The sequence below is a fragment of the Colossoma macropomum genome, unplaced genomic scaffold, assembly GCF_904425465.1.
Source record: "Colossoma macropomum unplaced genomic scaffold, Colossoma_macropomum, whole genome shotgun sequence".
Lineage (NCBI taxonomy): Eukaryota > Metazoa > Chordata > Actinopteri > Characiformes > Serrasalmidae > Colossoma > Colossoma macropomum.
Window position 1 is genome coordinate 17,532,663 of NW_023494809.1, and position 15,382 is coordinate 17,548,044.

At 36.9% G+C, this 15,382-nt stretch overlaps 1 protein-coding gene across 1 annotated transcript in view; it reads left to right on the plus strand.

Moving 5' to 3' along the window:
• pip4k2aa (phosphatidylinositol-5-phosphate 4-kinase, type II, alpha a) overlaps positions 1-11,252 on the plus strand; it is a 48,823-nt gene extending 37,571 nt beyond the window's left edge. Inside the window, exons 7-10 of the mRNA XM_036558538.1 lie at positions 7,989-8,102; positions 8,196-8,436; positions 10,109-10,212; positions 11,007-11,252. Coding sequence (XP_036414431.1) covers positions 7,989-8,102; positions 8,196-8,436; positions 10,109-10,212; positions 11,007-11,087 — 540 coding nt within the window. The 3' untranslated portion in view covers positions 11,088-11,252. The remainder of the gene's footprint in view (positions 1-7,988; positions 8,103-8,195; positions 8,437-10,108; positions 10,213-11,006) is intronic.
• The last annotated feature ends 4,130 nt before the right edge of the window (positions 11,253-15,382 follow it).

Genomic DNA, 15,382 nt, shown 5'->3' on the forward strand with positions numbered 1-15,382 from the left:
AGTTATAATAGTTATAATTAGTTATATTAGTTATTAGTTAAAAGTTACTAAGTTATTAAGTTGTAATTCTAAAAAAAAATCTCACAACTAGCTTACAAAGCCAATTACAAAGTACACACATCCTTATCTAATAGCCTGTTTATAGAATTAAATATATACTTATTAATTTTGTAGGCCTACACACAAAAAATATTCATTTGTTTTCATAGGCCTAAATAGAAAATAAAAATAGATATTAATTTTGCAGCCTGGGTCGAAAAAGCTGTTCAGGGAGTGCTTATGTTCTTGAGAATGTCTTTCCCTTTTCATATCATCATTGTGATATGACGCAGCACATTGGTGCCCATATCATGCAACCCTAGTGAGCAATGTCTTTTCTTTATCAATGTGTAAAAATCTTTTCTTTATCAATTTGTTAAAATTCTGATGTCTTGCAGGTTAGGTTCGTGCAATATGTTGTTTGTTTATTGTGTTTATCAATTCCGATATTGCAGGCTGCAATATGTAAATGAGCTCTCTAACCAAGCAGTGTTGTTTATTCATCATCCTGACCAATCACAGCTCCGGATGAGTTTCTGTGGGTGTTTTGATGAATCACTGTTCACGTAGTCCAATCCAAAAAGTCAATTTTGGTGAAAATAATGCAGACTCATCTTTAACCATGTCATATTATTGATTCACTAGTATAATTTTTAAAGTATTTGAAGGTGCATCACAGTTGATAGCAATATAATCACAATTCTGTCCGTATCGTGCAGGAGTTATCTGGGACTCAAACATGTTTGGGGTCAAAAAATCTGGATATGCAGAAGCTTCTGATGTGAGGCTGGCATATTCTCCTGTGCTCAGATAACATGGTGGTGGTGGAACAAGTCACCAGATGGTTTCATGAGATTGCTTCACACGTTTGTGCTATGCGAGGAGTTTTTGACACATTTCAAGCTGCCAGGACCTACTGTTAAGGTGAATTATGCTTCTAGGTGTAGATAAACAGGATGCATGCGTCTTAGATAATAACTAAAGATGTTTTTAGTGGAAAAAAACTCTTCATTTCAGTGATTTTTATAGCCTAATATAATATATAATGATGTAATAATGAGATATAACATTGGGATACCTGAAGTCATTTTCACGATATGCATCACAGTGGTTTGCGGCCAAGTTGAAACTAACAAAATTCGTCAGCAAATCAGTATTGCAACATTTACAAAACTGTGCAATGATTTTTTTATTCAACTTTTATTCAACTTGCCAAAAGTTTGCAACATTCCAACAAGTCCTACCATCCACTGTTGCTAGAAAACTGTTTGTTCTGTAACGTTTGCTATTACATATCGTTTAACATCATATTAAAGTGTTCTGGTATGAAAGTGTTAGCAAATGCACTAGTGTGGAGTTTAATCCAGGAACAAAACAAAAATAGCTCCTCTATCCAGGTAATAAGGTTAGCATATGTCTGAATTAGCATGATTACTATTCTTAACGTGAGAGTTTTGTCTTAAATGTGTAAAGCAGTAATGGCTACTGTCACAACAAACCTCCATAATGAGCATATTCTAGAATTAATTATGCATGTATTTGTTTTTGTAGGGTTATACACTAAATATCTAATCTAAATGTATTTGTTTTCATAGGCCTATATAGAAATAAAAATAAAAAAATCATTAGGCATGATGCTAAAATATTAGTATTAAAGGCAAGATGCTAAAATGTTAGTATTAAAGGCAAGATGCTAAAATGTTAGTATTAAAATGTTGTGATATTAAAGTTTTAGCAAAAACACCAGTGTGGTCTTCCAGAGAGTGAAATACAAAACTTTTTTTTTTTAAAAACAGCTTCACCCTCCAGGTGATTAGCATAACATGAGTGAGGCATTATACATTTCTCAGTAACCGCTTTCCACTATTTCTTACTCTAATAATTCTGACACATTTACTGCCATCACCGTTCTCACTGTAAGTTCATTCTGAGAGTTTTTCTCCTCACTGAGGAGGTGGTGCTTAAAGATGGTTGCGATTGCTGAGTGAGTCATTATTTAGCAAATAGCCAATTGGTAAAAATAAATTAATAAAATAAGATAATGGCATAATAGCCTGACATTCAGTCAGCTAATTGTTGCAGTACAGTTTTTGAAGTTACTATATGCTGGTTGTTGTTTACAGGCTCTTTGTAATTGGTCTAAATATTTTTAGATTTTTTTTATTTTTTGTGCCTTTTTTGTGATCCATACAGTTGTTTAATGTTCAATGACATGCTTAGAAAAGTGCAAGGTTACATGATTTATTACAAAGAATTCTCTAATAGTTTGAGCTATTGGTCTGAATAGGGTTGCCATTTTACCCCCTTTGCGCCACTGCTGTAACTTAGCAGGTTGTGTAATGGTTTAGGCCACAGGTGGTTAGAGTTGGTATGAGGTCAGCAGACTCCTATTTTAATCCTGTCATTCTCCCACTCACACACAGACTCCGTCTAATCCCTGTCCTATCCTTAGCTTCTCTTAGAGCTGTGTAGAGCCTTCAGTGCTGTGATAACTGTTACTCAAGGCCAATCAGAGGAAAAATGCACTCTCTTACAAACACAGACTCACAAATGTGCACAAATGGACTCTGTTCAGCTTCAAATTACCACATTGTTTATTGTGTTGTTTATGTTTTGCACATTGCAGGCATGTATAGATATAAAAATTTGCTCTGGTCACTCAAGCAACCAAGCAAATGAGTCTTGTGGTCAAAATTAAGAATTTGTGGCCAGAACATGTTTATATACCAGAGAGGAAACTTAAGGGCTTTCCAGGCCTTCAGAGGAGGGCTGATGATTTCTGTGTAGTACATGTGTTATTTTTATTTACATTTTAATCTTCTTGATTGTATTTAAACTGTGCAGGTATTGCAGTAATACATCAAGTTTTGGTTGGAAACAAAAGGATTCAATTCTTGAACTGCCCAGTGGAAATTATTCAATCAATTTTTTTCTCTGTGGTATTTAGGAAGACACAGCTGACCAAGCTCTCTCATTGGTTAGGACTTCAGGAGCTGAACTGCAGGGTTGACATGTTAGATTAACTACGAACATAATTAGGATCCAACCAGTCATGCTTTGATTTACAGTGTGACTAATCTTGTGAAAAAAAACACTCCAGACCAGTGGTGGCGAACTCCAGTCCTGGAGGGCCAGAGTCCAGCATAATGTGGTGATTTTTCTACTCAAACACATCTGATTCAACTAAGGACCTTATTGCCAGATTTAGTGGGTGTGTTCAGAGCAGAAAAGTCCTCAAACTGTGCTGGCCCTATAGGACTGCAGTTCACCACCCCTGCTCTTCTCTTCCAGAGCTCCTAGATGAGTCACTGACTGTGAGTACATTTTTTGGCAAAGTGGTGAGTCTCAACCCATCCTCATAAAGGACAAGGCCCCTCCTGGTTGCTCCTTTATACTGAAACATGATTGCATCACCTGGAACATATTGCATGCATCAATGAAAAAAGACAATGAGTATATATTCAAAAAAACAATGAAATTGATAAAGCATCTTGATTACAAATCACTGTTTTCTGATTTTTTTTTTTTTTTAATTTCGCATATTGTCCCACAGACCTAGAACAATCATCAACAGTTTGTATTTTTTGTATTTACTGTATGCAACTCTTTTTGTTCCAAAGTTACCAGACTGACTGATTAGCAATCTTGCTTCCTGGCTGTCGATATTTAGTTGCTTTGAACTGATGGCAGACAGCTTGAGCTCAAATAAACAGACATAACTCAGCATTGCCTTCTAAACATGGTATAGCACCAGTCAGAATGTAGAACCTTTTTTTTTGTTTTTGTAAGGCACATGATTTTCCTTCAATAAATACATTTCTGCTTTCTTTTATTTGCATGTATTTGTCCTAACTCAGTGAGTGAAAATGCAGTTTGTTTGTTTTTTTATGTCTTTATTTTAAAGGCTCTCTGTGGTTCATAAGGAACTACAGAAATTACAGAAAGTTTTTTAAAACATCTTTTAAAAAACTAATTACCTGATTAACTGTCTAAAATGATTAAAATACTTGATTATTAAGCCCTGAAGGCCCTTAAAAGGGCCTACACATTAGTTTCTTACTCTCGTAACTACTTAACTTCCATGTTTTATTGTTCTTATTTAATAATTTGTAAACTAAAGTCTTTTCCTTTTTTTATTTAACATTTGATCTTTATCACTATGTTTTCAGAGTTCAGAGGGCTAATATAACGATCCTTGCCAGCACTAGTACGTAGTAGATTTGTAGCCATTTGGTTTAGGTCTCTTCATTTGGAAGTCTTGAGTTGCCATGTTTTCCTTTTATCCTTGTTTTTTTCCATTCCCTGAGCAGTTTCCACCTGGTTTCTGACAGGTCCTGCATTTGTTCTCACCTGCCATATGTCTCGTACTGCCGTTTTTCACAGCAGCTGCCAAAGGCGGCTTTGGACGTGGCTGTTTCTGCTTGGCACTCGTTTGAACCGTCACTGTCAGAGCAGCGGCACGAGGAGGATTAGGCTCTGTTCTTCAGCCACCGCAGGAGAATTCACTCTGATGGCTGTCATTTAAGCTGCTTGTCAACTGGCGCGCGTTTGATGAGTAGCAGAGAGGCCGCAGCGTTTTTCAGACGAGTCTGAAGTTGTGCCTGTAATAGCTGCGTCTGGCTGTGTGGATGCAGACTGTAGAAGCTTTATAGAGATTTTGTGCAACACAAAAAGGCTGTGATTTTGTTTGTGTAGGAGCTGATACTGTTGATCTGACCTGCAGATATTACATTTGCATAGTCACATTTTTAAAAATAAATCACCATACATTGACAGTAACTTCATTAATCCTGAAAGAAATATTAGGAGCTATAAAATGTTAAACATTTCTAATACTCTTACAAGTACACTTGTGCACTGTACCAAAAAACAGATAACTGGGGTGAATTGTGTGCAGCTGTGGTTAGCCAGGAAGCGAACATTACAGTTATTAGGCTGGCTATTAGGCTCTCCTATCACAAACAGTAAAAACACAAAAGAGAACATAATTATGTCCCAATACAACAACTGGTCTGTAGGTAAAAGTGTAGGTGATTGGTGTGGAAGCCGGCTGTGAGGTGACTTGTGTACAGCTGTGGTTAGCCGTGGAGGTAACATCGCATTGAGCAAGCTAGCTAACTTATCTAAAACAAACATTAAGACCCTGGAAATAAAGGTACAAATACAGTTGACTAACTGCTTGATATGCGTTCTCTCTTCCATGTGTTTATTATAAGCCAGTATGAAAAAATGTTTTATAAGTTTGTGCTTTAACTCTGTTTACATTAGCGTTTCCTCTGTTTTGGAGGTTTATGCTATGAAGGCCCACTCCTTCAGAGTTTGTCACAGCCAGAGCAGTAGCACTATTGGTAGAGCAGAATTTTCATGTCAGAGCTTGCACATAAAATTTCTTTGCCCCAGAAGTCTGTGACGCAAAATTGCCCATTGCAGTGAATTCCAATAAAAGTAATCAGTGTTCGCTCATGAAAATTCACTGGCAAATGCAAGTGTGAATTGGCCTTTAGGATGTAATAAATGTCTCCAAACTTGTTGTTTAAACATTTATTTTAGTGAACATTTTGTTCGTTTGTGCCCTAGTTGTGCATTGCACTAGGTGCTAAAGAACAAGGCAGATAAAACATGGGGAGAAATGCGCAAAGATATATGGACACCTGCCAAAGTATACAGCAGTTATGAAAAAGTTAGCTAGCTACTGCATGTAACTAGCTAGGTTATCTTGCCTATATTGGCTTTCTTTTAGATTGAGAGAGTGTCTAGTTGTTATTACACTGCTGATTCGTCTGATATTTACCTAACAGATGAGTAGTGAGAAATATTTTAATGAGAGGAGGAGGAGAGACATGTAGCTCAGATGCCCTGATGTGTACAAATTCACAGAGAAGTGCTTTGTGGTCACTAGACAAGCATAAACCTTATTGGGATACAGTCAAAAGGTAATGGCTGTATCTTGTAGAAGGACACATTGGTCATTTCAGTGGTCGATATTTGAGTGAAAGACGTTATTTGAGTCTAGCTTGTGTCTTTGTTTCCGACACGTTTTTGCCAGCAATTATGGTTTCTTCTGTCCGTCATAAACACTTCAGTTCACTGTGGTGCGGTTCAATTAGAAATGGGGAGTAGGCTGTAGTGCAGAGCAAAATAGGCTTGACACTAACAAAGATGGCAGTTTTGAACTTAGGCATGCAGCAGCTCAGGCCATCCGTGTGTGTGTGTGTGTGTGTATATATATATATATATATATATATGTGGTATAGTTTTACAGAGGAAATTACATCTCTTATGCTGAAAAACATAAAAACAAGTTAAGCTTGTAAATAATAGTGTTATTAATATTTGTATATAGCTGAAACGCTTACGTAGTCTTGCAAATGAAAAATCGTGGTATTGTAATAGCAACCAGTGTTTACAACCATTGTTTAAAAAAAAGCTGAATTTTGTTATTTATTTATTTATTTATGTGTTAGTTTTCATTGGACTATCAGTGACTAGTTTCCTAATAGAAATGCAGCAGGTTAACTCATGACCAGTGCAATCAGAGCCAGGCCCTCTGAGTAGCACTAATATGACAGTAATGGCCTTTTAATATACTCTTAATATGACATCTTCTGATGGCTGTCTGTTGTGATGCTGTTATCTGATGGGAGTTTGGCATGTCTGCTCATGGCCTTTCCTCAAGGACACCGGCTGCTCTGCCGCACAGCTGTAGCCATCTTCAGCTATCAATGACCTAATTTCTTCATCCGCTCTGTATGTCTCTACAAATAAGCTTGTTCTTGTTTCAGTTATGAGGAGAGCTAGTATGTTCATCTTTAATAGATTTCTCCAGTAAAACCTGCACATAATTTCCAAGGACATGGAAAAATGTTATTCTGATTCCTGTACACTCCGAGACCCAGAAAGATAAGCAGCTTAGAAGATTGATGATTCTAGTACGTTTATTCATACAAACATATTTACAGTTTTTATTTTGTAATCAGTGTTTCATTGAAAAGAAAATCTGTATATAATACAATAATACCCAAAATTTACCCACAGGATCAGTAGTAAATAGTAGTTGGATAATAGTAGTACAAATACCGCTGTTGCCAATATCAACAAAAACATCAGTAATAATAATAATAATAATAATAATAATAATAATTTACAGTATACTGTATTTTGTACTGTACCTTCATTTTTGTTGCAGCCTCTTGTTCTATTTTAGGTCTTCAAACAACCTTAGAAGATTGTAGTTGTCTGCAGAAGGTAGAAAGAGCTACACTTCAACCCTGGAAACGCGTTAGAAGTGAAATCAGGAGAAGAAAATTATCTAAATCTACCAAGGATGCATTTGTTTTGCATACCTTTTATAAAGAGTATTTGTGCATTCAAAATAGCATGCTTAATTTTCAATCTTGCTGAGATCAGGAGTTCATTACTTCTGGTGTTTCTTTGCTCATTATATCCCTTGAATGTGCCTTAGTAAGGAAGTCTCATTCTTTAGCAGAGCCTCATTCTCTTTTATGACTCCAGAGCTCCCTCTATGGGCTCAGGAGATACTGCGTAAATAGTTGAGAGTATCAGGAGAAATTTGATGTGTTATATTTAGTAAGAGGTGCAAAAGATTCATTGGTTTGTATTTTTAAATCAGAATAGCTTCTGTTTAGAAAAAATAAAAACTGTGATATCCTTTAAACACTCTTCTTTGCTGCACTCAAAACCATTTACACTTTGTGTGTGATTAAATTTATTTGGTTTTTAAGAAAATTACTTCCATGCTCTCATTGCACTGCAGTCTTGTTTTAAGCACTTGGACCAAGAAAATGAAAAGTGAATGTTGCTGTTTCTTTACTTCTGCATTTACAGTGTATCATTTTGTGGTGCAAAAGCCGAATTAGTTAATAATTCTCAGATGAGTGAGAACAGATGGACATTGCAGTGAATGTTTTTCCTTTATCTTTTTTCTTCAGGCCAAGGAGCTGCCCACATACAAAGACAATGACTTCATCAATGACGGCCAGAAAATATACATTGATGAGGAAAACAAGAAGATTTTCCTTGACAAGCTGAGGAAGGATGTAGAAGTAAATGAAATCTATCATATTCTCTATCAGTTACTAGTTATACTCTGTGTGTGTGTGTGTGGTTAATAATGTCCTGTCTCCTTATCTCTGTAGTTCCTGGCCCTGCTGAAGCTGATGGACTACAGTCTGTTGGTGGGGATTCACGATGTGGAGCGGGCAGAGCAGGAAGAGGTAGAGAGTGAGGATAATGAAGGAGATGATGAAGGAGAGAGTGATGGAGGGATTGTGGGAACCCCCCCAGACAGCCCCAGTAACACTCTGGACAGCACCAAGCCCCTGTCGCCTGGAGACTTTGATCCCACCATCGACGTCTACGCTATTAAGAGCCATGAAAGTGAGTGCAAAGCGTATCCTGTGTCAGGTGCTGGGAGATGGCACTGATCCCATAACATCTATGCTGGATGCTGGATACGACATTGGAGGAAAAGAGGAAAATGCAGCTACACAAAACATAATGCAATATAGGTCATGTGATAACAGTAACCACATAAGAATAGCAGTAATAGCAGTAGCCACAGCCTAATGTTAACATGAGAATGAGACACAAGTAGAGTTGGACATTTTAACCATTTTTCATTTTCATTTTGTTTGTTTTTTTGTCATATAATAATAAACATACTTAGTTAATAGTGCTTCAGTTAAAGGAAAAGCATGTGGTTTTCAAAGGTCTCATATTGCGCATTTTTTTGTGTTTCATTTTTTCCCCTTGAAATCTGCCTGTGACGTTTTGTATGGCTTTGTATACCAAAAATAGTCAGAATTCATTTTTACATGACCATTTTCCAAAGTCACTTTAGTGGTATTTGATCATTTTTATGGTGTTCCACAAATTTTAGGCCCTGCAGAAATGCATTTCTGTAAACATGTATTAATCTATTTATTCTATTGCCTAAAACTTCCACTGATTTTTCAAAACCTCTGTGTAGTTCAATTATTGAGATTGAAACAAAGTCTTTCACAATGGTTTGATGTGAAATAGTTCATTGTAGACAAAAACTTGTGCACTCAGGTTTCTTTCACAGCGCTGGTAATAGGAACCAGAGTTCACGGTGTCTGCGACACAAATATAGCCATTTTATCTACCATCTGAAACCACCGATGAACCTACATGTGTCTTCTAAGTTTTTATATGGAATGTTGATGATGGTAAAATAGTAGTAAATCTGAAGATAAGTTTTCTTTAGGTACTATTTTGTCTTACAACGCCCTGCATGTGCCCCTCCACCACAACTGTATTTTAAAATACATTTCTTAAGCCAGAAGCTTACCGCAAAACTGTCATAACACAGTGTCTCAGGCATCAGGCAACTTATTCAAAAGCATTTCATTTAATAACTTTCTGTGAGGGAGCTTTTAGAGGCATTAAACTCTTCAGATGTTTGGATCCTGTTAGGACCACTATGAACAGTTCTCAGTAAGAATGGAACATTTCACTTGAAACCATCCTGAATGACTTTTTTATGTCTTAAAGATGTAATTATTCATAAATTTCAAAAAACCATGGAATTCCCCTTTAAAACAGTGCTCCCCAACTTCTGTTTGATTGCAGCATCTTGTATTATTATTAGTTAATAATGTCCTCACAATGACTCCCAGCTTCCCTTATAATATCAGTACAAATAAGCGTTTATTTACATTTACATGAAACACATGAGCTGTTCTTCCTATTGACCTGTAGTGGCTGGTGTACACCAAAGCACTAGAAGGCAATATATTTATACTGACACCTGGAAAATCCCTTCCTTACACCTTAATTATATATAATCCACGCATCACTGAACTCCAAGCTTTGCATTTGGGAGGCTTTTTTCCACGTGGGGTGAAAGTGTACCTGAATGAGGAATAGCTGGAAATTTACTCACTACCTACAACAGCATGCCACTAGTGTTGAAGAAGCCTACAATACAGAACTTGTTTTGAGTTAATTTACTAAACTACGGACTCTCTTTGTCTTTGTTCAGATGAAACTCCTGCATTCTGATTGGTCTGTTTCTGTTCTCTTAAAGACTCCCCAAGGAAGGAGGTCTACTTCATGGCTGTGATCGACATTCTGCAACATTATGATGCCAAGAAGAAAGCAGCTCACGCAGCCAAGACAGTCAAGCATGGAGTAAGTGTTAGCCAAATTGATCCTTTTAACTCGTCTGTTATTTATCAACCTTTTGGACTATGTGGTCTTAATATTTGTGGGTAAATTTTACAGTAAAACTGGAAATTACTTGATTTTATTTTTAAAGATGAAGACGTTCAAGGAGTGTTTCCACCTTACTATTTGCACAAATATTAAATTTGCATTTAGATTGTTTTATTTCACAATTTGTAGAATAGTGAGTACAGAATTTAACTGTTTTGTTGCAGCGGTGCTCTTTATTACCTGTTTAATGAAATTAAAGGCATAATTAGTACGCAGATATTGATTGACTTTATATGATGTTAAAAATGATGTTAACTGTCCATTGTAATCTTTGTTTTATTGCACCTCATGTTGCCATTGTAACATGCAATGAGTTATTTACATTGTAGTTAGCCTCCATATCATGCAACCCTGGTAGCTATTTGGTCAGAATACTAGTATTGTGATTATTATTTCAACTAAATATATGTATGTGTGTGTATATATATATATATATATATATATATATATATCTTTAGCAGCGGCCTTCACAATATTACTTAGATGTTGTTTGTCCATACCATGCAATGACAGTGAAACTTTTAAATAGGGACATCATTCTCATGTCAACTTTAAAAAGCTTTCAACTTCTTGAAGAACTCCGGATGTTAAAGTCCCTTATAGTAAACCACCTCTGTATTCATGTTTTTATAAGTAACTGAGCCAAGATATGCACGTTTTTTCTACAGTTTCAGTAGCAGCACTCTTTATTTTCCTTGCTTTGTTTTTAGGCTGGGGCGGAGATTTCCACCGTGAACCCGGAACAGTACTCGAAGAGATTCTACGACTTCATCACCACCATCCTGCCCTAACCTGGGGCAGAGCCAAGCAGAGTCCATGGGGTCAAAGAGGGATGCTAAGGGAGGGGTGCTGAAATGTGCTCACTCCTTCCGTGGCAGGGGTCACCCTTACAGCAGCTACAACCACCATTCGTTTACATTTTTCATTTTTCTTTGTTTTTTTTTGTTTTTTTTTGTTCTTTTGTGGGACCATAAGGGTGATGAAATAGAACAAGTATAAATCTTTTTGGGGAGATATGGATAATTTTGTCTGGTTTTTTTTTTTGCTTTCTGATGCATGTCCTTCATGGCATTGTGTTTTGTGTTTTTCCCTTTTGTTATTTTGCCTTCCTTTTTTAAATGAAAGGGGGAAGAGAGAGCAAAATGCAATGGATTGCGGCTCAGCAAACGGCGAATGGACAACACGTCTTGAAGGAGGTTACTCAGAATAGAGGCCAAGCCTAGGAGAAGCAGATGGATGGGCGCTTTCGGCCGCTTGTAGAACTCAAGAACTTCGGTAAATAAAAAGGAACTGTGAAGCTGTCTTCCATGCGAGCCAGTCGCCAAGCACCTAATCATCCTTCTGAACCTGAACCTTATCATGTTTACCCTGAACCTGAATCTACACCTATTCATCCAGCAACCTGAAATCCATTCTGTCCTACCTGAACCTAAATGAATCTGTTCATCCAAAAACCCCAACCTGTTCACCTAAACCTGAACCTATTTCTTCACATGTCCCTCGTCCTGCCTCAGCTTGCTCCGTCTGTCGCAGCCAGCAGCTTTACTAGTGCTTTCCAGCATGTGTATCCAATGAGCAGTGGGCTACAGCACTTGACACCTCAGCACGCTCTCTAAAAACCGCACGCTCATTTTCTCCGGACTACCTTCTGACTGCAAAAAAAAGAAAAGCGTCTTTTGAGCTCCATTCACGAAGGGCGAAGAAGCACACAGAATTTGATTTGACAGCAGAGCAGCCCATCTGACTGTTTTGCATGTTCCTACAGTGTTTCGGATGCGTGTGGTGGTCTTTTTTTCTTTTGGGCTGTTTTTTTAAAGATCTAAAAGGAGATTTTTCGTGGAGTGCAAAAGAAGCCGAAGCAACAGCATTGGTGGCATCTCTTCAGTCATCCGTGACGACCATTAAAAGAGAATTTATTGACCTTTTGTTTGCCATCAGCACCTTAAACTGTTGCACTTTTTAAGTAGGATCCTTTTTTTTTGTCTGTTACATACTGCAACAATAGCACTATGAGGCACTATTGAATGCAGCCTGTGTTTTCGTGTTCACACGCATTTGCTTGTCTTCAACAGGCGGCCCATAGTTTACCTCTCGCGTCGTATTGATACGCACTCATGCGTGTAATATTACAGTGTTCCTGGGGGCGGGGAGGGGGGTTGGGGGGATTTTGAGAAACGGGGTGCTGTGGTGTTGTGAATTTTTTTTTTTTGCCAGTTTTCCTTAAAAGTCTTGTATGTCTCGTGAACTTTTTCTGTTTTTTTTTTTTTCTTTTAATTGGCAGTAGAATCAGCAATGTATTGTATATTTTGCACATTAATGAACCAAATGTTCAAATAATCCCATTGGTTCTGCAAAGTGGTATTTACAAGGGAAACCCCACACCTGTGCAAGGTGAGAAGAGTTTTGTCAACTGCATTGATGGAACTAGCTAACACAATCTAGAACGTAACATATGACTTAATGACATGAATTCTAATTCAGAAATAAGCCTCCTTGTGTGTTTGTTTTTGTTTTTTTGTTTTGATTACATGCACAATTTTTACTTTGCTTTTTAATTCATCTGTACACAGAATTGTCTGAATTTTTAAGCAGCACATCACTATTGAGTGGAAAGTGATAAATGAAGAATGTTTCCGTTTTTAAAATTGTACTCATATGTACTGTAAGAAAGAAAGAAAGAAAAAAAACATGCATGTTTGCATTTGTTTGCCCTGTCCAGCCTGGTTGAGTCCTGAATAGCCACCCCTGCAAAACAGAGGAAAAAAAAAATCTGTAATTTCAGACTGTCCTAAACCTGCTTTATACTGTGTCAGCAATGTATACACTGTGCAAGAGTTGTGCCTTTTTACTCCAAATTATTTAATTTTGTATTTTTTAATCTTTGTTTTTTTCAGAGGTTATTTTCTAATATTAGGATGGTTGAGAAAAAAAGAAGAAAAAAAATCATTGTTTTCATTGTTTTTCTGTGTAATATGCTATTGCTGTCATTAGCAGTTGGAGTCCACAGTGGAAAGAGACCCGCAGTCCAGCAGTGGTGAGTGTGCATGGCCACGGGGAGGAGAGACTCTTTTGAGCTGGTCATCATGTTAACAGTCTCCTAAACCAGTTTAATCTCAGTATTATTATCTCTAATCTGTGTTAGAATCCTTCCTTTGCTGTTATTTTTTTATTTTATTTTTACAACGCTCGCGCAGTGGTCTAATCATCGTTTTTGTTTTCTTCATGTGTGCATTTTTTGGGGAAAAAAGAAGAAGAGGGAAAAACATCCAATCCAACCACAACAGTCTTCACATTTATAAGGAGGAAAAACCCATCTGCTTTAAAGCCGCTCTGTTGCTGGGGGTGATTGTGCTACACACCTTCATCACCTGCCTTTAAAAACAAAAAACAACCTCTCTTTGCTCTTCATTTACTTTTTTTGCCAAAAAGCCCCAGCTCTCCCCACCGTTCATCAAATTGGGAAGTCCATCACAAGCTTTTTTGGAAACTGTGTTGTGCTTTTGAGTTTAATGTTCATTTTTTTAACATTTAGGCTCTAAACGCGGCGAACGTGTCCTGTTTACGTAGAGATGGATGGATGGATGGATGGATGAATGGATGGATGGATGTCTTCATCATGCCCGTGTATGTGTGCGTGCGTGTGCGTATGCTCCGTGGTTGTGGAAGTCCAGAAGAAGAGGCTGGCTCATGGTATATGATGTTAACCAGTATACTACACTCCATTTCAGAAGCATCGCTCAAAACAATAAAGCACTTTGCAATTCTGGTTGCGTCAGAGCTTCATGTTTTTCTAGCCTGGCCTTATTGAAGAGCCTTCAAGGGGAATTCCAGCAACTTTCCACAATTTAAGCATTATTCAATCATTGAGGTCAGGAAAGTCATTCAGAGTGGTTTGATGTGAAATGGTTCATTCTAGGAAAGCTACTCTGGTTACTTTACAGTGGTGATGAGACGGACCAGGGGTTACAACATCTACAACACAAATATACCTATTTAATTTTTTTATTTACTATCCAAATGTTTTATTTTTATTTTACTATCCAAAATGAAGTTACCTTTTATTTTTAAGCACCATGACCCTATTTATGGTTATTGTGATCATGTACATCACAAAACCTTTTCTGAGTATATTCTGGGTATGTTCTCTACAACACAAATCATTGCATTCCTAATTTTGATAGTATAGTTTTCTTAGTGTAGGTTCGTTCTTTCTCTGTTCCAGATTATCAGATGTCAGAAAAAGTAAATATTGTGACATATTTTCTTTAGGTATCATGATATATTTTTGCCGTATCACCCAACCTCTACGTATAATGCCCTGCATGTAACACTCTGATATTAACAGATAAAACAAATACACTTATGGTCAAAACTATTATAAAACAATGTCTCTGGCATCAGGCAGCATATACATGGAATGACTCTGCGAAGGAGATTTTAGAGGCATTAAACTCTTCAGATGTTTCCATCACCACCACTGAGAACAGTTCTGACTCGAGGACAGTACAATTCACATCAAATCACTCTGAATGACTGGTTACATCTGCAAGCTTTAAATATGGAGAATTTTTGGATTCCCCTTAAGCAATGTGGACAGTAGCCCAAAGAACTGGAGGGTCCCCTTGCTTATTACTTAGTTTTACTCTCTTGAGTAACAGCTGCCATAGCATAATTAGTTTCAGTCATTAGTCTACATTAGAGCTCCAACCCAACTGAGTAAAGAATCAATTTTTTGTGTTCATAACTAGATATGTATGTTTTATATATATATATATATATATATATATATATATATATATGTATATATATATATGTATATATATATATGTATGTATGTGTATACATGTATGTGTGTGTGTGTATGTGTGTATATATATATATATATATATATATATATATATATATATATATATATATATACACACACACACACACATACATGTAAAATTTAATGGCACAGCTGTTGCAGACGTTCATTCTTGACAAAGATAGAATTCTTCCAGGTAACACGGAGCATGTTAAGCATTAAATATAACAGTGGACATTACAAAGGACCTATTGAAGGACTTTCCTGCAGAAGTGGAGC